Source organism: Xiphophorus hellerii, chromosome 13 (genome assembly GCF_003331165.1).
Source record: "Xiphophorus hellerii strain 12219 chromosome 13, Xiphophorus_hellerii-4.1, whole genome shotgun sequence".
NCBI lineage: Eukaryota > Metazoa > Chordata > Actinopteri > Cyprinodontiformes > Poeciliidae > Xiphophorus > Xiphophorus hellerii.
This window is the reverse complement of record NC_045684.1, coordinates 26,236,364-26,261,399: the sequence shown is the minus strand read 5'-3', so window position 1 is coordinate 26,261,399 and position 25,036 is coordinate 26,236,364. Positions and strand designations below refer to the sequence as shown.

Below are 25,036 nucleotides of genomic sequence, written 5' to 3'. Positions count from 1 at the left end.
TTGTTTTCACTCCTTGGTTGATTCACACTGAGACATTCATTATCACCCATCACCATCTGTAACTAACTCCTATTTAGTAGCTGTGAAGAAATTGTCTCATATCCACACACCTACTGATTGATGCCAGTTTCCTCCTCTCACATGTTGATGTGCCCCTAGGGGCCCCAGGGATGGAAATAACCACTTACTTTCATCACTGTAATCAAGTACAATTTGTATGTACTTTTTATCTGATTACTTGTGATTATAATTTGTATTGGCTGAAGCTGAAAACAGAGGATCAGGTTCTTAGTTTAGAGTCAGTTATTTAAAACTGTTAGGTGGGATTTTAAAAGTCAGTTTTAATTAGGTACTTTTTACTGTTATTTGAGTATCAATCTACACTGGTAATTTTACTTGTATTTAAGTAAAATCTTATCAATTTAACTGTACTTTAACTTGAGTGCATTATTTTTGTACTCTTTCCACCTCTGAGCATACCAAAAGTTGCCTACCAATATTGTCAGTTAATGAATGTGTGAGTGTGACGAGGTGAATGTGACTCTACTGTAAAGTGCTTTCACTGCTTTCTATAACTATAAAAGTGGTATATATGTAATCAGAGTATTTACCTTATAAATGCTTAAATCCCATATATAATTGGATAACTGCACAAAATATGAGATTGCAATCAGGGATTGCAATCTCGTAACAATGTCATGCCTCTAGATGTTACTTATGAGAGTCAGACAACCATTGAAGGTATTTATTTTAAAGTTCGTCAGATTGGCCTGCATGGTGACGCATGATGCCTTGCAGCAGGAAGGCCCTGGGTTTGTCACCTTAGCCTGGTTTGGTAAGAAAGGAAATGAACATCTTTCCAACTGAAATTATGTTAGTTTAGCAATTAGACTTTGACAGGTTGCTAAATCTTCAGTTGTCACAGAAGTCCCTCACCATGGTCTTCATCTTCAGGGCCCACTGTCCCAAAGGTTTAAGGTGTTTTCCTGCTGCTGTACACCTGGTTTAAATTAATAGAGAATTAACAGCATACTGAGGAGGTGATACAACCATTTAAATCAGTCATGCTGAACGGGAAACATATGTAAAACGTGTCAAACAGTGTACCCTGAGGACCAGGACTGGGTACCACTGTGGTAATGGATAACAAGATCTCAACTCTTTCCTCATCCTTCCTTAGAGAGTCCAAACAATGAGGTTCCCACCTGGAACTTTTGTGATTTTAAGGAACTGTGTAGAACCATCCTTCCAAATATGATGTGTTTAATGAGTCATCTGACCAGAACAAATTCTCCCATTATTTCATAAGTTTGAACATTCTTTTTCATTCAGCAGTGGAGTTATGTGCACTAGAGTGCATAGAAAAGTGTACAAAAATATACTTCTTGATTTCCATGTCTTTCTGAAGAGCTCTAACTCAGAATTTGTGGAATATTTTGATTGGTCTTTGATTACTGCTGATTTTTATTCTTCTAGATTGTGGCTGCAATGGAGTTCACTGAGTTCATAGGTTTAGAAATCAGTTGTAGCCATAGCCATTAGTGTGGTATTCGGCCCTGTGGTGATTAGGTAAAAGTAAAGGTAATTTTATTTGTATAGCACATTTTCAGCAACAAGGCAGTACAAAGTGTTTTACATGAATTAAAAGGAAATACAAACAAAATAACAAACCAAAAGAAAGAGCAAAAGAAGAAAAAGCTAATAATGTTGATCCAAAGTAAATACACTAGATACTCCTATTCAGGGTTGCTAGATAAATATAAGTAAGTATCCTCTGGTCTAAGTCCTTTTCTGGTTTGGAAGAGTAGGAGTATAAAAAGTAGTTGCTAAGCTAGTTTTTCTGGGTTCCAAGTTCTAATCCCTGTTCTGGGTTGCTGAATCAGTGTAAGTAAGTATCTTCTGGACTTCTGGGATGCTAGATAAGTATAAGTAATCTCTGGACTTTCTAAGTGTGCTCTAAATTTGTAAAAGTAATGAGTACTCCACAGTTTCTAAGAAATAACAAAAACTAAATGTTCCTGTACTGGAAGAATTTTTTCTGGATTCTAAGTTTGTTCTAGAGTTTAATAATAAACAACAGAAGACTTACAGAACTCGCAAAAAGATAAAATAAAAATTGGGAAAAGCACATTAGGAAAAACCATCAGTGAGCCAAAAACATCAGCTCTTTTTCCAGCTTTTATTTGATTTGACCACTGTTGTGTGTTTCATTTATCCTTGGTTGCATTTACTTTGTGAAGCCTTTCTGCAGTTCAAGCTGTTGGAAATGTGCATTATGCATAAATAAATTTGATATTAAGTCTAAACCAAAATATTCAACAAATAGAGCACAAGACGTTCAACACTAAGTCTATAATCAAGGACCATAAATAATTAATATGCAAACAATGAAAACCAAACACCACAAACATTTAGAGCTCATGACAATTTTTCCATCAGTAATAATTTTTTTATGAAGGTGTCTTTTTTTTTACCTCTGTGCAATGCTTTGGTAATAAAACATCTTAGCTTACTGCACATAGTGGCAGAAATACTTCCTGGTTACCAACAGGTTTCAGCTGGTTTCTTTGCTTTCTCTTCCTTTTTTGGTACATGCCTTTAAGAAAAAAAATGAATGTGATTTATATCCTTCTTCAACACTAAACTCTCTCTGAAGAACCCCAGGAAGGCTCGTTTTGTACCTTACATGAAGAGAGATAGATAATAGCCAGCAAAATAACAAGCAAAAAACTGTCTATTATAAGTCTGTAGCTATTTGTTACTGTTTGTGAGACAATAATTTATTACCTTGCTCAACCTCTTGGTTTAGTGGCCCATTCCGCGCACAGCTGTGACTCTGGACTGCAGTGAGAATAGCATGATGTCAGACATCACACCGAGATGAAGGAGGAGAGAGAGGTCGAGGGCAAGAGAAAAAAAAGTCTGTTTTGTGTCTGCAACAGTTTTTTCTAGTATTACTGCAGAGGTTTCTTAGAATGTTCTGCCAAAGGGCAAAATATAAAGTTTTGCTTTAAATCCCTTGTCAAACTGTACAAAATCAATAACTTTTTGAAGCATTAATTTGATCTGTGAAATTTTCTTGAAAGTAATTCCGTCCTGTCTGTCTCGTCTTTCAGGTATTGCCACATCCCTGAGATAGATAGATAGATAGATAGATAGATAGATAGATAGATAGATAGATAGATAGATAGATAGATAGATAGATAGATAGATAGATAGATAGATAGATAGATAGATAGATAGATAGATAGATAGATAGATAGATAGATAGATAGATAGATAGATAGATAGATAGATAAACTCGATGTAGTATGACACTTAATCAACTTTTAATAATTAATTGTGCACACTGTACTGACTGATAACTAGAATCAGTTGGAATGAATTGAAATTATTTTTATGAAGTGCATTGAAATGACATTTGTTGTAAGTTGGCGCTGTGTAAGTAAACTGAACTGAATTGAATAATTCGTTCTGTATCACAAATGAAATGTTTGGATTTGTAGAAAAAACGCAGCTGAACATCCAATAGCAGCGGTCTTGATTCCGTCCTCCTTCTGCTGCACGTTCTGAACAACATCCGGTTTCCCAGCTGCTGTCGTAGCTATCAGCAACTGCAAATGCTTTATGCTCACCGTCGGCAGTTTCGGGCAGATTGATCAGTAGAACCGCTCTGCGGTTTGCTTATGGCTGCAGGTCTACCGCGGAGGATCAGCCAGACAACAGCGGTCACATGAGAAGGAAAGGAAGGCTGCGATGGAGAAGAGCCACAGTAAGACCAGGCTGAACTAACTGTGTCTGTGCGTCGGCTACTGAAATATACAGAATGTGAGAGCGTTGTTTTGCAATAATAATAATAATAATAATAATAATAATAATAATAATAATAAAGTTACAGAAACCACACGGAATAACATGAGCAGATAAGTGACTGTTGTTGGTGTGAAGTTTAAAGTCAGCACTTTGCGCTTCAGGCCTTCAGACTGTGAATCAACAGAGTGATAATCTGAACTCAGGTGTTTTAGCAGCTTAACACACTTTATAGAAACACACAACTATAAATCTCTGTGCTCACTGCTTCTAACGCTGGACAAGTTTACAGAAAACAGTTTGTGCCACACAAGTGTTATCTAAAACATTCGCTAGGGGGCACTCCGGCCAGCTCTGACCAGACACCCCAACATGTGTTCAAAATAGAATAGAAACATCCTTTATTGAAACTTGGGGAAATTTCTGTGCAACAGCAGCGTAGTGAGCCAGGCAATCAAAGTAAAGTCGTCACACGAAAAGAAAACAAGGGCAAAATTTTAACATAAATACTGTGTAGATTGTGAGAAACCTTCATTTTTATTATCACACAAGAAACAAAGAAAGAGTCCTGTTGCACCACAGTTGCCCAGACGTTGCAAAGCAAGCTGGTGCTGCTGTTTGTTTTCCAACTACACGCATATTTAATCAGTTAGATTAACATGGCATTTCAGATGTTACCCTGGACTCTGTTTTAGGAGGAATCATCTTGAATGATCATTTAAACCGAGTTAGAATCATAATTTGTTAAAGCCAAATAAGTGATAACATGGTTTTGGAAAGACAGAGAAACAGCTTACCATTTCAGTGTTGGTTCATCATTATGCTTCATTATGGGAAACACAGAAAATGACCCAGGACAGCAGCTTCTGGTTCCTTTTCTAGGCCTCTATCTATCCACCCTCCTCATTTACAAAATGAGGCAGAAATGCATAAGAAAAAGTAATAGAAAAGGAGTCATGTTAAGAAGAAGAAACGATTGTATAAGGAAAAGGAAAAACAAAAAATATACATAATTTCTGTTCTTGATAAGAAAATTTTGAACATCACTTTAAACACTATAATAAACAGTGACTATTTAGTGAACATGGCAGCAAATTATGTGATGTGTCTCTGATTCTGTTGCAGGTCTGAAGATGGTTTGAAATTCCAGTATAGCTTCAATTCCTCCCTGCTGAGACTCTGAGGGTGTGATGGTCATCTAACCCAGTGCTCGCCTTCTGACTGTCCATGTCATCAGAGCCAATGGACAGTCACCGCCTGCTGCGTCTCACTGTAACCCTGCTGGCTTTGCTGAACCCATGCCTGACCAGGCTGACTCCCAGAGTCTCCTTCCCAGTGGGTGAGTGAAGCCTCGTCTTTGTCTTCCACATGATTGATGGTCTGATACTGGAAGATAGCGAATGCTTTACCCTTCACCATCAGGAATGAAGCACTGTGCCTCTAAGTGAAGTGAAGAACCTAACAGAGGCTCTGAGATTAAGAGAAGCAATGTTAGGCACTAACAGGTTAGAGGGGCAGTATTATGTTAAAATGACTTTTTTAAGCTTTGCGTCATGTTATAAAGTTATTCCCTCTACAAAATGATGTGTTGCCTTGATTCTTTAATGCATGTTTGAGAAATTGTTGAATCTCCCATGGCAACCAATCAGCTGTGCAAATGCCTGGGGTGACCAATTAGCAAAAACCTGGTTGAACTGCTCAGTATACAAGCTACTTCTCTGTGCAGTGCTGGTAAACACATTAAGGTGTTAATGGAGGAACAATGCTGTGACGACTTCCTGATGGCAGAGTTTCAGAAACAGTCTGCGTTTTTAAAGAGACAAGAGCCCAATTTTAAGGTGTTAAATTACAAAGTCAATTTTATTTTAATTCATATTTTACATATACAGCATATGTATAACAATTGAAGTTAATATAATTACTTGATTGGGCTATAAAATGCCACTATATGTCTGGAAAATACATAACACTGCCCCTTTTAAAAGATCATTTTAGTTATAAAATCTATTTGAGAAGAAGTATATAACTGAAGCCTATCAACGCTTTCAGAAAATGGAAATCATTGGAATTATGATAGAATGCAGTAAACTAGTTACAGTATTAGGGTTGAAATAATGTGACAGAATACAGAACTCAAAATGTATGCAAAATATAAAAACATGTAGTTTTTTTCTGGAGGCGAGTCTGTATAACATCAGGAAGACATGCATTTCTGTTATTACTGCTGGAAACTGTGATGATGATTACAATATTCCTTTTTTTTTCTTTCTTTCTTTATAATCACACAATGTATACCACTCTGAGCTTTTGTGTCACTGCCACCAGCAATGTCCATCAGGTCTGGACATTGAAGGCAGTTTGTCCATCTAACTGGCCAAGTATATCACTGAGATGCAGAGCATAAATGCATGAACATAAAATGTAGCAGTCTACCAAATGTTGTTCCAAAACAGTGCTTAGTGACACTTACATTGCGATGAGGATTCATTCAGTATACTGTGCAGAAAACCAGCTAAGGTTCCATTGTAAAAAGTTTCCCTGCATACCAAGCTGGTGATTTATTGCTCAGTAACTTTGCATCCATCATTTTTAGTCCTTTCTCATCCTGTTGATGCTTTTCTGACTTCTCTGACATGATAAACTTCAACATCATGTAAGGTTTTGTTTGGTCTCCTGTCCAGTAAGAGGCCCCATATGTTTACGCCTTTAGCTCTTTTATTCTGTTCTTAACTGAGATGTATTGCTGTGTGTTAAATAACAGGTAGCCCAGGTAGACGTCTCACCTGCTTCAGCAGCCATGACCTCAGTAACACCACAACCCTGCTTCTCAGTGCGGATGGAGAAAAGCTGTATGTAGGAGCTCGTGATGCTGTGTTAGCGCTGGATGTTGGTCATAAAGACACTGTCCTCCTGAGGAGCAAGGTGAGGGAATCAACTGAAAGTTCTTGAACCCGATGTAATGATGAACTTGTTTTTTATAGCCTAACATTTTCTGTGTGTTTTTTGTGTTGTATTTATGGCTGCCTCTTGGCCAGAACTCTCTGGAAAAGAGATTTATAATCTCAATTATTTTTTATCCTGGTAAAATATAAATTAAATTAAATAAGATTATCCCTGTCTGTCTGCTGACCGTTGTAGGAACTTATTACTGCCACTAGTTTTGATGTAGAAAAGTGAAACTGAGGCTGGAAAGTTTCACTCTGTCCGTATGAAACTCTAACTGAAGTGAGAAGTAAAGAGCCCAGTTCTGCAGGAAATGAGAGAAATGTCAGTTTTGAAAGCTGAGATGGTTTTCATTTACATCCCCTGTGAAAAAACAAAAAAAAACTGAACTGAGGTGTTTATAGTTATCCCAAACACCACTGACTGGGCCATGAAACATAAAAACAATTTTGCTTTGTTTTTTTTTCTCCAGGATTTCAGAAAGTTGAGAGATAACTATATCTGAGCATTTAGATCAGGAGTGTCTAAAGTGCGGTCTAGGGGCCATTTGCGGCCTCTTCACTGATTATGTGTGGCCCTCCAAAACAGGTAGTTGATGCAGATGCAGACTTTTCTTTTCTTTAATTAATTAAAGAAAATTTATTTTCTTTAATTAAGACTGACAAATTCCATTTTAACGAATTCATTAAGTACAACACAAAGTATTTGTTTTTAACAACCATGCTTTCTGTTTAATTTGATGGTAAATAGGATGACAATTATCAACTGACTTCTACTTAGACTTTAGAGAGCCCAAATCTGCTTTGAGTTAATTTGTTAAACCTGACTTAATAAAGAGAGTGACCCAGATCCTGGTCTTATTGCTGAAAACAGGGTGAATATTTTTTTCATCTGAGTCCAAAATAATTTACAAGCAGGATTTATTTCTTTTAATAATGTGAATAACTCAAAGTTCTACAATAATTTAAACTTCCCTTTCCGACAAACAAGATCACTTCTTTAGAATTATTGTATGATTTGTTTATCGTTGAGCATCGAAATAAAAAATACAGTAAATCTTTAGTGGTTTTAAACATTCTCTTGTCCAGTGAGTACTTTTAACTTGACGATTTTGGTCCATGTGACAAAAAGTTTGGACGGCACTGATGTAGATAAATTTAATGGACCTTTTAGTGGTTTCATTAAATGAATTAATTACGTTCCATCCAGTAAAACAGGATGAGCCCCACGTTATGTTTCCTTTGGAAGTCACAATTCCACTGTGCAAAGTCCCACGGCAGTACATGGCAACACAGTGAACCAAAGGCTGAGCTGTTTGCAATGTGACAATGCCAAATACTGGACACTAACATCACTATGTCATGTAATGCCACAGCATATAAAGAACAACAGTTCAGTGGTGATTAGAGGCCATACATTCTCCAGAAGCTGAAGCCTCTGGTAGTCTGACTCAGTCATCATCATCAGTTCAGTGCAGAAACTAAACACTGGGCTGTTTGGTACCAAAGGTTCTGGACAGTTTAGGATCGTCTGAGATGCTTCAGGTTCTGTTCTTTGGGTTTTCTATTTTCACTCTGATTTGCTTCTGAGAATTTATGAAAATTGATGTTTTCTTTACTGAAATGTTTGTTACTCTTGCATTATAGGATCATGGAAGCAGCCTTTTTCCTTTTTCCTAAATCAGCAGTGACATAATAAATGTTGCCTGTTGTACCCTCTGGTGGTCTATATGGATATTACACTCATATTGAATCTGTTGTTTTTTGTAGCTGGACTGGAGCCCTTCAGAAAAAGACCTAGAAGAGTGTTCCATGAAGGGCAAGAAAATGGCAAGTGTTGATTTGCAGTTATGCACCAAATTCCGGTGTGGACTAAATAACTTTAAGTTTTCCAGCCAGATCATTTAACCCCAAGGTTTCAATGATTAAAAACATATTTAAATGATTACAGTGACAGTGGTGAGATAGTTCATATCATTCTCTCCATTCCGAAAAATTAGGGACATAAAATATCATCATAATTTTAGAAATCATAATAGTGAGATATTTAAAATAAAAATGCGTGAAGCATGTTAATAGATATAAATGTAACAGATTTGCTTGAGAAAATAAAATTCTCTTCATGTTTTCATTCTGACATTTCACTCTGAAAGTGTCATCCCATCATAGTCTACTGTAGTGACTTCAGTTGACTATTTTCACTGTCATTTAAAATCTACAGCTAAAGAAAATCATCCAGGTTCATCAACCTGCATACAGGGTTTATATTTTCACTGCATATGCTCTTTACTGTTTTGATTTGTTCCACAAAGCGTTTGTGCTCATGGCACCCAATCGACTAGCGCCATTTGACCATCGCTGTAGTAACGGATATCTCTGTGTGGAGCTGTAGGCTTTGTGGAGTTCTCATCAGGTTCTGACTGGTGGGTTAGTTATCAGTGGGAAACTGGTTTTACGGAATCATCTCAACTCTAACTTTTCTGTTTGGGTTTTTAAGGCGGACTGTCCCAATTTCATCCGAGTTCTGCAGTTCTTAAACAGCACTCACATGTACGCGTGTGGAACATTCGCCTTTAGTCCACGCTGCGCATATATCGTAAGTTTTTTATGCTGGCATATCTCTGCTGTGACATCACTTCATTTTATTAAGTTAGGATAAACCTTTGCAGCTGTTTTCAGATGTTTGGCTAATCAGGGTGTAACACAATGAGTCTAGAATGTTGACATTTTCATAATATTCAGTTTTCTGATACACTGAATTTTGTGTTTTCATATTCCAGGTCAGCCATAGTTATCAAAATTACATGAATATGTTTGAACTATTTCACTCTATATAGAATAAGTCCATTCTAATGCATGAGTTTTGCTTTTGGAGATCAGTGACTTTTTCACAATAGTTTTAATTAAGGAAAGATGTCCATGTGCAATATCATCACACCTTGATGTCTTTTAGATTTCTTAAAATCCTTTAGCCGATGACTTTTGACTTTTCTGACCAGAACTCAGAGACCCTCGCAATGAGCCTCAACACTGATGAAGGGAGAGGTCGCTGCCCTTATGACCCCTACCAGCGCAACACTGCTATCATTGTGGGTAAGACAATGCTGCCTCTACTGCGACTGCTTCACTCTTAGACATTTAACATGAAATCTATCAGTCATTTTTATGTTCCCTACTAAAGAGAGCAGACTCTACTCACCTTCTAAAGATGTGTGTGTGTTGGAGGTTTTATTGTTTAAGCTTTAGTGTTCACTCTCTCCTTTTTCTTTATTCAGAGCTCAAGAAATGAACACATTTAACAAAGAAATCCAGCCTATCATCTACTGTTTTTATCTTACTTTACAGTCGTTGGAACACAACACACTAAGTTAAAGACATCAGTTAAATCATATCTTCTTTTTATTTTACTAGGAAATTAAGAACATATTTTGCTGAAAGACGCAGAGAAAATCAATTTCTCAGTTTTGTTGACATTGATACAGAAGCTGCCTCTGAAATGAAAAGAAATCAGCAGCTTTTAGCTGACACACTTTGATATAGAAAAGTTGACTGCTTTCCAAAATTAGAGAAATTCTAAAGTCAATGGAACCATGCTGCAGGAAAATGAGTCTTTTCTCAGTGACTGATGCAAAAATAGTCCATCCTGTAAGAAAAGCATAACATAATAAAGAATCTTGTGCTGGCTGCTGTGTGTTGTCTGTGCTACTCAGATGGAGAGCTTTACACTGGCACTGTGGCAGACTACAGAGGGAACCGACCAGTCATCTCCCGACACCTCAGTGAGAGCAGCCGGGTGGACCTTAAATTGGATGACACATTAGGATGGCTGGAGGGTGTGTGCACTGACTCTCATCCTGACACATTTCAAAGTAATGCAGTTGTACTCAGGCTCACTGATAAGTAAATACACTTTGGCTCCACCTTCCAGGACTCTGCTTTGTTGTTAAGTGCTGAGTCTAAAGCCAACTTACACTAACAGCATGTTTAGCGTTTTGCTACCTTTTGCCAATATGGATCCCCTCTGACTGTGTGTATGTGACGGCTATGGGGTAGACTTCTGATATGAGGATTTCTGTGGCCAGTGCTCATGCTAATATTTAGAAGTCATGGAAGAAGATGACTAATATTCTTCACCATTTCTTTGGGATCTTTTTTGGGGCAGAAATCTTTTTTCCATTTACTTGACCTGCTATCACTACTTAGCGTTTCTTTCCTTTGGTAGTGGAACTTCTGTGTTCTACAATGACCAGAGAAAACAAGCAGCTGCATCCTGGTGTTCCTATTGAGTCATTAGAGAAACTCTGATTGATGGGCTTAAATAACACAATCTGATAACATGTTTATGTTTGGGATTATGACTTTTTCTGTCCAAACTGTTTTTCTCTGTCAGTTTCATGAGGTTCATAATAAACGCTCTATTAGGATTCAAAACATGACTGATTGAAATCATTATTATGTGCTATTGAGCATGAACGTTGTTCTATCTCATGTGATTTATGTAGGCAGTGAGAATATTTTATGAGTCTTAGATGCGTTTATGAGGTTCTTTGCAGTGAGAGAATCTGAGCATGATATTAGTTGAATTTTGAATCTTCTGTTTTCCTCTTTGCAGTAAATATATTGAGTGTTGTCAGAATTAGAGTTTCTGCTGGAATTGTTCTCTAACTTTCTCCATCTCTTAAGCTGCTGCTGGTTTACTCATTGGAAAAGATGAAACAAAAGTATAACATTAATTTATTTTTCAGAAGTGTTTTAAAATTGTGCCTTATTGAGAACATTTAACTTTGAAGAAGAATATTTTCTCTGTACATTTTCATACATTGACCTTTTGTATCCTCTTTCCTGTAGATCCAACCTTCATCAGTTCAAAGTTCATTCCACATGAGGAGAAAATCTACTTTTTCTTCAGTGAAGTGGGCAGAGAGTATAACTTTGTAGACAAGTTCGTTGTTTCTCGTGTTTCTCAGATCTGCCTGGTAAGTTCAAAGGACCTAGATCATCATGTAAAAGAGCATAAAAGAAAAATGCAGGACAAAGGCAGCAAAAAACTCAGCCAAAAGTTGCAAAACAGTGAAGATGTTAAACACTGAACTCTGACCTTGAGCAGCAACACAGTTAATAACAGTGATCACCCAAGTTAGGAGCAAAGAGACTTGGAAACTTTTGAAACTACTTTGAATAGTTAACTGAGCATACTGTACTGTTTGATAACTAGATCAACTGGAACGGATGTGTGACTGAATTGTAATGATTTGTTGTTGTAAAGTGCATTGAGTACATAACATTTGTTGTGAATTGGTGCTATATAAATAAACTGAAGTGAATTGAGTTGTGATAGCTAAGTGTTCAGCTAGAATTTAAATCGATAAAGAGAAGGTTTCCGTGGTGATTAATCCAGCGAGCAGCAGGCGGTTTAACACCTGCCTATGGCTTTAAAAGCATTCTACCACAGCATTTTGCTGTTTTTCATACATATGAAAAACAGCAAAATGCTGCACACAGCCAAGTTTAGAAAAAAAGCACACAGTCCTTGGGGTTTATAGTTTTACATACCTGGATATAATGAAAATCATCAGAAATAAATCAAATCTAACCTGAAGTACAGAAAGTACTGCCATTGCTTACTGAGCTAAAATTAAAGACGAAGCTAAAATGATCATAAAACTAGATTCACTCTTGATGCTTTTATGACAGCAGTCAGCTGCAGCTGATCAAATCCACTTGATCAGGATCTGTAAAAGATGAAGTGAGAGCTGTTTGCTCCTCTGGAACACACAGGCATGTGTGTTAACATGAAATTATGGTGGAAAGACAGCAGGAAGAACTGCCCATCAATCTAGTGAATGGTAAAATGTTACCAAACCATCTGTAAACCATAACTGTACAGTATGGCTTACAGTATGAAAGTTTTCCACTTTCCTAAGTGGAAAACATTTATTTCAGCTCCCAGTCTGATTCTTCCTCATCTGAATGAAACCCAAAAGTAAATGTATTTTTGTGATAATTCCACATGTCCATGTTAATTAAAGCCATAGCTTACTGTAGATATGAGCACAATCCAACCATGAAACACGGTGGTGGGGTGTTAATGATTTGGCTATGAAATGCTCAGTAGTCTGAATCAACTTTTCCAAGTGTTTTTCCTCTGACCCGTCAGAGTGACGTCGGAGGTCAGCGCACTCTGCAGAGACGATGGACCACGTTTGCCAAAGCTCAGCTGTTGTGCCAAGATGGCAGCGAGCTCCCTTACAATGTGATCCAGGATATTGACGTGCTTCCACCAGCAGAGGGCGCTTCAGTGGATGACACACTGTTTTACGGCATCTTCACCTCTCAGTGGTCAGTGATGCAGGGCTGTTTCCCTGGTTACTCCAGGCCTGTGGACGGGGCTTCAGGTGGATTTCTGGTCAACATCCACAAATTAGAGCATCAATTCAATACCCATTTCTAAGAAGAGTAACAATGGCTCCACTTGTTTGTATGGGGGTAGCTATTGCCAACAATAGAAGATGATGGAAAAACATCATCCTACTCTTTTTAAATCAGTCACTCTGTTAGGCTTTCTGAGTGATGTCAGTTTCAGTAATACTGCAGAAAACTTAACTTTTAAAGTTTGACATTTGACCTTAGTTTGGAATAAACCAGCTTCTACTTCTTTTAAGAGGTTTTATTGGCTCTAGTGGCCTTTATTTGACAGTAAATTGGGTAATTAGAGAAGGGGGAAGACATGCAGCAAAGGTCGCCAGGCCAGGAATCGAACTTGCGACTGCCATGTCGAGGGCTAAGGCCTCCATATGTGAGGTGTGCTTAACCCCTGCGCCACCTCAGCACCCCAGCTTCCACTTCTTAATTCCAAAAAATGTTTGTTTGTTTTTAACCAGTGACATCACATTATCTCATCAGCACTTCACTTTCCTTTCAAGCCTCTTCAAAATATTTCTGTAGTTCTTCCTGCCATTTTGGGATCGATTTTACACATTATACTCTAAAATATATTTTAAATAATTCTCACTGGAGATTCTTAAAAAGTAGTTGCCAATGTGGGAAAGTTTGACATCTTTATCGATCTCAGACTTTGCCTTTGTACAAATTTTCCCATGTCCTCATTTAGGAGGATCTCAAAGATGATTTCTACAGACATCATCATTCTTATTTATTTATTAATAGCTGTTTTCCATAACACAGGACTGTGAACTCTGGACAGTCAGCGGTGTGTTCCTTCACTCTGACTGAGATCAAATCCGTTTTCTCCGGGAACTATAAAGTCCTGAACAGAGACACGTTACAGTGGAGCGCACGAGTCCAAGAGAAGGTGGCAAACCCAGGAGAGGTAAAACAAGTCACACTGAGAATCTGATCAACTACTGTTGGCATTTCTTTATTCTTTGAAAATTGAAAACTCAAAGGGTAATTTGCATATAAAATAAAAAAATGTAAGTCTTGAAGCGCTGTCTTAATTCCAACCTACAGTACCTTCAGGTTCTTTCAGTGGAAATGCACCTTTTCAGGAACCAGGGTAGTTTTTCTCCCACCTGGGACACATCACATAAAAGTGGGTAGAAATCTTTCCTGAAAACGGCCCTTAACTAGAGGTGGAGCTTCGTAATGGAGGGCTGCTAAACATTTCTCACTGGTTTCATCCTCTTAGTATTTTGTTTCTTCCATTTCCAAGTTTACAGTGTATCAGCTATACTTTCTGTTAACTTTAAATAACCCAGCATGAGTGCTTTGTTTTTATGCTATTACAATGTTTTGCAAACTCAGCATTTCATCTAAACTGTTTTACTCAGTGTTTGCAATCAAGTACATTGAGAACACCAGCCACTCTGTGTAGAAATAAAGGAAGTGTGGACTGCAGCATCTCCATGGAGACAGAGAGTTGTGCTCTCATTAAAACCTTTAAGAGTTTTACCTGGTCAAGTTAAATTAGTTTTCAGCATTGATGTTCTCAGATTAACGTGACCACAGTGTGCAGGGCTGAGTTTAGGCTGGACTGGAGTGGACACACTGCTACTGTGTGTGGACGATGTTCCTACGATATGTAACTCATAGACTTAATAAAGATCTGTGGATTATTCCAAACACATACAAAGTTAATACTAATATTGAATTCCATGTCAGAGCTCCACCACCCCCAAATTGCCAGTTGTGCCACTGCCACTCAGTGTAAATTCAGATCCTTAGAAGCAGAAATGAAGTGGCAGTGTTAATTCTCAGGTTGCAATTGAATACAATGATTATGATCCTTATTAAAATCTGTCAAACTTTGTTTTTGTGCGTCTGTTAGTGTGGCCTGCACAATGCCTCAGATAACGCTCTGCGCTTTGTCAAAGAAAACTTCCTGGCAGAGGACAGCGTGCGTCCGGCTGGAAGACGCCTGACCTTGGTGTCTCGTGAGCACACCTACAGCCACCTGACAGTTCAGAGAGTCCAGGCTGCCAATAAAAAGCTCTACACTGTCCTGTTTCTGCTGACAGGTGAGCCATGAGACACGGCATATTGTTTCCCACTGCTAGAAGAAAATGTTTAAAAGTTTACCGTCATTTCTCTAAGGGTTTGTTTCAGAACATGATTTGTTGTCCTTACTGTCTTCCAGAGTCTGGTCACTTACACAAAGCAGTGCTGCTCCAACAGGGGCCCTACATCATAGAGGAGGTTCAGGTTTTTAAGCCTCCTCAGCCAATCAGGAGCCTGAAGCTGTCTATCCCAAAGGTACAAACTGAGGCATATTCAGTTTATTTTCAGATTTTTTTCTCATCTATTTTTGGTCATAGATTTTAACTACATTTTGTTGAACATCTATAATGTTCACCTCACAGGTCAATAATATGACCTGTTTGTTTAACAAGACTCATTGTGTTAATACAGGGTATGCTATTAATGCACTTTTAAATGCATTACTAATAATTTTAAATTATTTTTAAGCACTAATTTAAAACTGCTTAAAAAGTAGTCCTTATCGCATAATAAAATTTTTTGTTTTTTTAAATCCGTGTTTTTAATGAACAGTCTTCACAATGAGTAGGCAACCATAGGCAGGTTTGAGTCTGCATTTGAAAATGTAGCTGTGGCAGAGAAGTCCCAACCTAAGGGACCTGAATGACTGACAGCTGCAGTCTCCATGGTGATGAGACAGCCAGAAGGCAGTCAGTTAATATTGCATAAATCCAAATACGTAGACAGACCAAGTGATTACAATGATGTGAAACTGAAATGACATTCTGCAGGCTGTTTATGGATATCATAATGGAAGAATGTGGCATTCTGATTTCTGACCCTCTAGAAAATGAAAATTCCAGTTGTTAACATTGACATTACCTATGGCTGGGCAATAAATCCATTTTATTGATTAATCAAATTTTCTGTTTGTGACGATTAAATTTTAGTTCAGAGTGATGTCAGCCCATCCAGGTCCGCCATTTTGTTTTACAAGCGTGTTTTACAACTTATTTTTAAGCTAAGTTTACGAGGAACCAAACCCATCGGGTCTGTTAGGAAAGTAACATCTTGAGGTCCATGTAATGAGTCTGTTTTTGTTGCATTGACCATCAGACAACAACCACTTCTGAATGGAGCAGTTACTGATTCCTTGAATCACATGAGTGATGCATCAAATGACTTATTTTTTTAAGTTCACTGACAAATCCACATCCCACTGAAAACACTAGCAGCTGGTTGTTTCTCAGTGTCCTTCTCTAGCAGCTGTTTGCTCAGTGCTTGTTTCAAGAACCTGCGCTCATGTTACATGAAGGATCAGTGGCTCTATGCATGTTGAAACAGTGACTGTTCACAGCAGGTTTGCAGAAACATGACTGACGTTATTAATGTGTGGAATAAATGTTGCACTGATTGATTAGTCATTGTGTTAATACAGGGTATGCTATATGTTGGAACATCAGAGGGGGTGGTGAGGATTCCAACTGCTAACTGCTCCTACTACTGGACCTGTGCCCAGTGTGTTCTTTCCCGGGATCCTTTCTGTGGTTGGGATGCAGCCAGCAGGGCCTGTGTGGAGGTCTCTGTCACCCAGACCGCACTGTGAGTCCCTCACTGCCATCATGAACATGGGCTGTCAGTATTATGTACTGTTAGGTGATATAGGGAACAAAATATTTGGATATTTGTCTACAACAATTTTATATCAAATCCATAGCATGCTGTGTGATGTAGGAACAGGGCAAAGACATGGCAACCATGGAGATTCTATTTCTAGGTAGATAGACTTGTTTTCTATGAACGGCTTTATCTTTACCTAATTCCTCCACAGCATCATTAGAATAAAGAAAAATTCAGCCCCAGACCTTGTAGGGCCTGTCATGAAATTCTGTATCTTGACAGGACCTACAAAAACGTCTATTGGAGCCATGGTCTTCCCACAGGAAGTCGGCTATTTTGGATCAAAGCCGCCATTTTGTCTTTTACACATGTTGTATCTGAGTGAATTCCTCCTTCAGCTTTTGGGATGCAGGCTTCATAATCACTCAGCACAGTCTTGAGGCATTGAAGGTCAAAAGTTATCAAATTCTTTTGGCTACATCAAAGCATGTGGACGTGGCTAAGTCAAATCTGACCATTTACCATAAAACATTAAGGTAGAATAACTTCCTCACGAGTCCCAGCTGCCTGAGACTTTATGTCTGTCATAACCAACCAGCACTGATCACATTCACATGGTCAATTGGTGACATCACCTTAGTCCCTCCCCCTTTGAACAACAAGTCACCTGTTTTCCTACTAGTTCTCTTCCTTTTACTCCATGATTCATAAAGATTTGAACCTATGTTTAATGACAACATGAAGCTCAACACTGGCTGCTGGCTGGAGGATGTGGGCACAACTGAATGACTCTAACTGTTACTGTTCCAGTAACTAATCTGCACCAGACTTTTGGTGCGTCATCAGGGAGAACTGTGCAACACATTGGTGTGCAGGACCTAGTGGACCGGTGCATGACCTGCGAGTGAGCATTGATGACAGCAAATGGGTGGTGTAGTTGGGGCTCCTGTGGTCGTGACAAGGCCGGAGCCTCGCTGAGCTGCAAAGGCCATATGAGGCTGTTTGGAGCTTTAATTCTATTTAACATTCACTTGCTAACTGTAGTGTCCTCTCTTTAGAAGCCAGGACACAGATGGAGGAAATGTTGAAGAAGCCTGTAACAGTGTTTCATTAACACACAGAACCAAATTTGGACCAAGTAAGATGCCCACAGGTATGTGTCACTCTATGAAACAACAATGTGGCATTTCTGTTCTGGAAATGTGTTCACTGAGATATTTTACAAAACACAAAACAGTTTTAAATACTTAATGAGAATCCTTTAATTAAGTATCTATTATTATTATTATTATTATTATTATTATTATTATGTGTAAGTAAATTTGATTAATGTAGCAACTTTCACAGATAAAAATCACAAAGTGCTTCACAGATAAAACTAAGATACTCAGATAAAATACAGTGACACAAAATAAAATACCAAGTTAATCAGTTAAATGTTTTTGTACAAAAACATCTTCAGCTAATTTTTAAAAAGTCAGTGAAATCGGTGCAACACAAAAACAGTCAAAGTAGTTCCACAGTCTTACAGTCCCAATCCCCATCAGCTTTAAATCAAGTGCAAGAGACTCTCAGTAAATTCTGACCAGTTGACTTCAACACAGCAGAAGAAAAATGGGTTTACAGCAGGTCAGCACTGTACTGGGAGCTTCACTATGCAGGACTCTAAAAGTAAGAACTAATAAAATTGGATTTTAAAACGTACTGGCAACCAGTGAAGCTAAGACTGCAGTAATGTGTAATCTTCTGCTGGTTCCCATTAAGTCTTGCTGCAGCATTTTGCACAATCTGAATGTGATTCAAAGCTAATTTATCCAAACAAGTTAAAAGATTGTTTCAACAATATAGATATGTATAGATAAAAGCATGGGTAATCCTCTCAAGGTCAACTTTTAACATCAGCCGTCGTAGTTTTGAGATGTTCTCCATTACATAAACACCTATACAGTTATTTTACATAAATCTGTTGTTGTTTATGAAATCTTTGTACAAAACAATAATAACGGCAAAGATTTTAAACCATTCTGCGTTTTAAATGAGAGAGTATTCTAGGCGTTAGCCTGCCAGCAGTAATAAATGACAGTAATGCATTCCACATATGGTCATCACCAGTCAGTCTGCAGGTTTTCTCTGCTCTGACCCCTGAGTAAGCTCCAGCCTGTTTGTCAGCCTCGTGTCCTGCAGGTGAGCTGGTCTTCGTGTCTCTGAACGACGTGGTGCGGCTGCACTGTCCTGCAGCGTCACAGCTGTCCCACCAGCTGTGGGAGCGTCCAAACAGCCGCCTGTCCTCAGACCTCTACCTCCACCTGCAGGATGGGAGCCTCAGCTTTGTGGCCACCCCAGCCACCCTGGGCCACTACCTCTGTCTGTCCACAGAGAACGGCTACCGACAGACCATGGCCATTTATCACGTCAAGCAGAAGAGCAGTCCCATGGCTCAGAGTCCAACCAGCTACACCAGGAGCCACACGCGAGCCCAGCCCACCAGGGAGGGGCCTAAAGCGACCGAATCCAGACCAGCAGAGACAAAACCTTCACTGTCCATCGGGAACACTCCAGTCACCACCAAGCAACTTGATAGAAATGTAACTTTGTGGATGAAAGAATATGAAAATCTGGAAACAAAATTTCGTGATGGGAACCCGCTGCTGTCAGCCCGCTGCCCCAGCTACCTGAAGGAGCTGGTGGTGGTGTCCGTTCTGCTGGTGCTGTGCCTCAGTCTGCTCATCACAGTCACTCTGTATGTTCTCAGACAGCAGTGGCGGAGACGGACTGCACCTGGAATGGGAACTCCAAGCAGGAGCTGTGACCGGAGAACCAGTGAGGAGCAGGAGGCCTTGAGGGAGAATGAGTTTGGGAGCAAAGCCAATGGTCAGGCGCCCTCTGGTGGACATGCCAGTGGCTTGGTTTGTAATGGGAACCTTACAGACTCTACCCAGAATTTGCCAAACACTCCCTTCTGAGCAGCAGCCAAAGAGCTTTTTGAGCTGCTACAGAGCAGAGCACCATGGAGGGAGAACGTTCCAGTAGCAGCGTTCATTTGGTGAGCGCTGCACAGAACACCAAATGAACGCTCTGCAAAGTTAGACTTCCTGAGTTTTTTGGAGCCTGAGTACTGCACAAGTGGCTGCCCCACTTGTGCTTTTTAAAGGGAACTTGACCTTTTGCAATACAAATGAATGGTAGTTGGATCCTAACAAACAAAGCAGAGCTTAGTTTTTAAACCACATCTGAGATCTGACTGTTAGCTCAAGTCTAATGAACCGTGTAAAACCGTTTTATGAACTGTTAGCAGTTCAACTGTGGGTCAGTAGCCAAAACCCACCTGTCCAGTTAGAATGCTGCTGAGGTAACAGGGATGGGAGATCAGGGGTGGGCAATCCTGGTCCTCTAGGGCCGGTGTCCTGCAACTCTTAGATGTCTCCCTGGTCCAACACACTTGAATCCAACAGCTGAATCACCTCCTAAGTGCAGTCAAGTTCTCCAGAGTCCTGCTAATGACTTCATTATTTGACTCAGGTGTGTTGAAGTAGAGATGCATCTAAAAGTTGCAGAAGACCTGCCCTCCAGGCCTGGAGTTGCCCAACCCTGTGGTAGATGGAGCTGTTGGGATCAGACGGTGTTCTGTACCTCACTGATGTGCCTTGGATGCATTTTTAAAGATGTTCTGGTAGAGTTCTTCTTATCACTTTATCTGATTTTCTTTTTATCACATCCTGGACTTTTTTATCTCATTGATATTCCTAAACTCCTGTTCTGATGACACTGTGCTGTCATTCCACATGTTTACCTGCTCATCAATAAACCAGCTGCTCTGTCAAAGGATTGTTTTTGATGCATCCGTCCCAGTGGATCCTGTACAGTTATATCTGTAGAAGAAGAAAGAATCATATAATAGAATATGTGTAGGAGAAACATTCTTCTAATCTGTCCTTTATCAATATTCCATTAACTTATTCTTTGTGCTTCATTTATATTGCAAAATGAACTAAGAAAAACTTAAACCAACACTGAGTCATATGTAGAAATATCCATTTAATGCCTACAGAGTTCAGTTGAGTTGTTGATCTCATGTGACACGTGGTGCGTCACCAAACTGTTCCTGCAGTTCATTGTAAGACTCAGGAAGAGAAGGCAACATGGAGGCACACAGCTGAGGATTAGTCACTCTCAGTATTATCAGAACAGTCTCGCTTTTACTAGTTGTACCACCTTGTACAATACTTAGCAACAGTTCTTACTAAACTAGCAATTGAAATGCACATAGCTACTAGAATGCTCATTGACTTGTAACAACTGTCAATTCATTTCAAAAATACTTTAATAATCTCAGAGGGAAAATAAATGCAGCATCTTGGTGCAGTCACTGGAGGAAGTAAAAGGCCCAGCATGGTCAGGCTGGAGTCAAACTGCTGGCTTGTGCTCACATGGTTTTGTAATGTTTGTTTTTGTACAGACCCTTCAAGGTCCACAGTGAACCCTCCGCCTGCAGAGGATGTCATGGTGATTTGGCATATGTGTAATTCACAAGCGTACAATAAACACAGGGAGTCTGGCAGGGAGGAACAACTACTGCGACTTTACAACTTCAGAAGAGGAGGAAAAATACTTGAGCAATAAGTCAATAATATATGACGCAATAGACACTTGATCAGTGTCAATATTCACATCTGATTCACAAACACATCTGATAAAATATTCATCATATAGAATATGCACTGAATTCTTATCCAGAACTGCACATCATTCTGGGGGATGTAGGCATAGCCAGTGAATCAAGGTTGGTGGCATCAACTGACTTACTCACTCTTTGGTTACTTAGCAACAACTTGGTAAGAAAGTTGCACAGCAGCAGTTACAGGTTTTGCACTCAGAACTGCTTAGGAATAAATAAAAAAAACATTGTGGAATGAAAACCGTGCATTAAAGAGTTAAAGTCACTATTTAATGCACCAATTTGGCAGTATTTCAGATATTTAAACAAGAACTAATCAATAATTATATCAACAATTACCGATATAGACTGATATGAAACACTTACATTGTGAAGTTTTTCAGCTACTTTTTCACACACTTTTTCACACTGCAATGTAGCTGACTTATACATTTTTACCATTGAGTTTCATGCTCTTGCTGCATGGTGCAAGAGTGAATTTGTCTCAAGACAAAAGTGACACTGAGAGCAACAGAGACAGAGGAAGTGAATGTTAGACTGTTCAATTCCAACAGTTAGGAAAAAGGCAAAATGGTTTTGGTGTGCAGGATTAAGATGAAGATGGTGATCAATGGTTTTCCTGGTAGGCTACAGAATTTTATTATGTTTTTTATTAAGTAGCCATATTCTGGGTATTGTTTGGAAGAGATATTTATGGTATGTATTTGTGTGTGTAACCAGTATATATTTATTTTAAAAGTTAAAAAAGAAATCTTTCTGTATAAATAACCATAACAATGTGGACACCTGCTAACTATATATGAAAACCTGTTTTCTTTTCAGTTATTGGGTTCAGCTGACATTCAGCTGGGCTCAGTTGTCCAGAAATAACAGAACTTTCTCTCCTTATATCTCCCTTAATGCTGCATGACTTGGGAGTTCACTCTGCAAAGACTATCGATTTTTTAAAGCAGTACATTTAACATATTTCATAAACTATTTTGTTACAATCTTGTTTTGGAAATTCATAAGATTTATCTTTTTTTAATAATGCTTTTTCAAAAACTGAAAAGGAAATACACCTCTCACTATTTACTTTAATAGACCTTGGTTATTTTGTATTACAGGATTCATACAAATGCTTGAAATCTTTGAAAATGTTTGAATTTCAATTAGGTGTTTTCAGTGTTTGAACAGAGCTTGATTCTTTAAATGGCTCAAAAGAATGATAAATGTAAACCATTTACTATTCTTTGCTTATTTCTTGAAATTTCCTCCATTACCTACATTAATTAGATTTTTGTTGCTGCTGTTCATTCATGTTTAGTTCGCATTTTCACTTCAGTTCTGTCCTGCTACCTATTACTAATCTAGCAAATACAGTTCATCCACCGACAGTTTCTAATTACACCTTGCTAAAAAAAAATTGGTTAAAGCTAAAGCACTGTGATAGTGGAAATGCAGTACACAAATAGCTTATCCACTTTTGGATGTTCACATTAATCCATTCTGATGTCGGGGCAGTTACCTCATTTTTCTGAACAAGAACCACTGCCTGCAGTTCGTTGGGGGTTTTGTGGCCCTGAAAGTCCACATTCTAAAATCACCTCCAATAAAAACATCTTTAAACAAATTAAGACACTCTTCAAACAACATTGAGTCATACCAAGAAATCTTCACCTGATATCCACATAATTCACAGTTCAGTTCACAGTGACACCAGGTGTCACATGTTTACATCATGTGACACCTGGTGCGTCACCAAGCTGTTCATACAATTCACTGTAAGACTCAGGAAGAGAACCAAACAAAGAGGTTATGACGAACAGTTGAGAATTAGTCACACTCTGGACATAATCAGCTGATATTTACTGAACATCCACAAAATGCTGTTGATCTTATGGGTTATTTGATTCCTTTGGTTGGGTTTTTCTCTTTCGTTTTTTCAAAGATTATAGGAAAAATAAAGCTTTTTAGACTTAATTGTAAATTTGTAAGTTCAATTTTGTGACTTCACTGTACAATTATTACAAGACAGGAATTCAACAAGCCATTTATACGCAGAGTTGGGTAGTAACTATTTACCTTTGCTCAATTACATTTATTTAAGTAACTCTTTGAAAAAAATAATATATATATATATATATATATATATATATATATATATATATATATATATATATATATATATATATGAGTATTTTAACTGTGCTGTACTTTTTCCTTTTACTTGAGTAATTTTATTATGAAGTACTTTAGTAAAATTTCTGGATTCTCCTCCCACTGAATGAAAAAACAATAAATTCATCAAAGACAAACACCTGCAGTTTTTGTTAAAGTTTCATATCTTTTATTTTGAAAGAAACTGATTTGGAAAAATGTTCTTTTGTCTCATTTTGTTATTTTTGTTACTTCTGTGAATTATTTTCATTTTGGTCCCTAATATACTAAAATTTCCACTTAACTTTATATTTTGGTCTGTCTGATGATCTATTAATAAATTAATAAAGCAATAAGGTAATGTTATTTGAACAACTAAGGGTTTTTTTTGGTTCTAGCTCAGACATAAATATCAAAAGAATAAAATGTTGGTTTTAATATGATGTTTAGTACTGCAAGTCACTAACTTTGAAATAGTGAACTTACATGGTAAGATTATAAGCATTTGTCTATTTCAAATATGTTCTTTGATTAAGTGTGTTCTCTGAGCTTTGGGACAGAAGCTTAACAAAGCCATTACATCTGTTCTGATAAATGTCAACAGCATAATGATATCTAATGAAATCAGTATAATCACAAAGTTTGTTCTACTTGCACATATAATACTAATTGTTAGTTTATTGATTTGATGATAATTATGTAATGTCGGAGCAATCTGTGCTGTTGATGTTGGTTAACCCTTTAGCCAGCAGCGGAAGGCCTGCGTTCCATTTTTACTTGCACTACATTTTAAAGCATCCTGCACGGTTCCTATAGTAACATATTTAACATTGTGATCATTTTAATGATGCATAAAAAAATTCTAATTTATTATGAATCATTATTATGTTTAATTTGTTTCACATCAGTAGTCTGAGGTTTTGTCAGTTCCTCTTGATAGTTGTTCTGGCAAACATTTTAGAAATACGGAAGTTATAATTATCCTTCAGGATTAAATTACATGTTTCATTTTATGCTTTAAGGCATGAAATTAAAAGTTTAGGATTCTGACTTGATTTGGGACTTGCCTGTTTCATCTTTGGACTCGACTTGGACCTTTAAAGTCTGATTGGGACTTGACTCAAGACTTGAGCCTAACTTGTGATTTGCAAAGCAATGACTTGGTCCCACCTGTGCTAATTATATTTACAAACAGGTGATGCAATTGGTTTCAAATGGCGCAAGAGGAGCACCTGGGTTTATGCCACCAACAGTTGATGTGTTTTTCATTATTATCTTTCCTGCTTTAAATGCTTGCGTGTCTATGTTTGTTTTCTGTCACTACATGTTCTATGTATTTTCAGTCTGTGCTTCTACAGCACCTGTGACTCACAGATAAACAAGACAGCAGGCGGTATGTGATGTAATGCACCAT

The 25,036-nt window shown here is 38.1% G+C and overlaps 1 protein-coding gene across 4 annotated transcripts; it reads left to right on the top strand.

The window, feature by feature from the left end:
• The first annotated feature begins 3,542 nt into the window (after positions 1-3,542).
• On the top strand, positions 3,543-20,630 carry sema4ab (sema domain, immunoglobulin domain (Ig), transmembrane domain (TM) and short cytoplasmic domain, (semaphorin) 4Ab). 4 transcript variants are annotated; one of them, XM_032581262.1, is made up of 15 exons: positions 3,543-3,800; positions 4,936-5,149; positions 6,572-6,732; positions 8,523-8,582; positions 9,250-9,348; positions 9,752-9,845; positions 10,463-10,621; positions 11,601-11,728; positions 12,910-13,091; positions 13,938-14,082; positions 15,040-15,229; positions 15,349-15,464; positions 16,627-16,790; positions 17,867-17,961; positions 18,978-20,630. In XM_032581262.1, exons 2-15 carry the CDS (start codon positions 5,038-5,040, stop codon positions 19,769-19,771), a joined length of 2,499 nt encoding a protein of 832 aa, XP_032437153.1. In that variant the 5' UTR covers positions 3,543-3,800; positions 4,936-5,037; the 3' UTR covers positions 19,772-20,630. The 4 variants fall into 4 exon arrangements, with proteins under 4 accessions (XP_032437153.1, XP_032437152.1, XP_032437151.1 ...); XM_032581261.1 differs by having other exon boundaries at positions 3,543-3,828; XM_032581260.1 differs by having other exon boundaries at positions 3,544-3,772.
• Positions 20,631-25,036: the final 4,406 nt, after the last annotated feature.

Bases quoted from the DNA above. Each gene is read 5' to 3' on its own strand.
- sema4ab (XM_032581262.1), top strand. From the start codon at position 5,038: ATGTCATCAGAGCCAATGGACAGTCACCGCCTGCTGCGTCTCACTGTA. The intron at 6,733-8,522 runs GTGAGGGAATCA...TGTTTTTTGTAG, and splicing joins CTGTCCTCCTGAGGAGCAAG to CTGGACTGGAGCCCTTCAGA. The intron at 9,349-9,751 runs GTAAGTTTTTTA...TTTTCTGACCAG, and splicing joins GTCCACGCTGCGCATATATC to AACTCAGAGACCCTCGCAAT.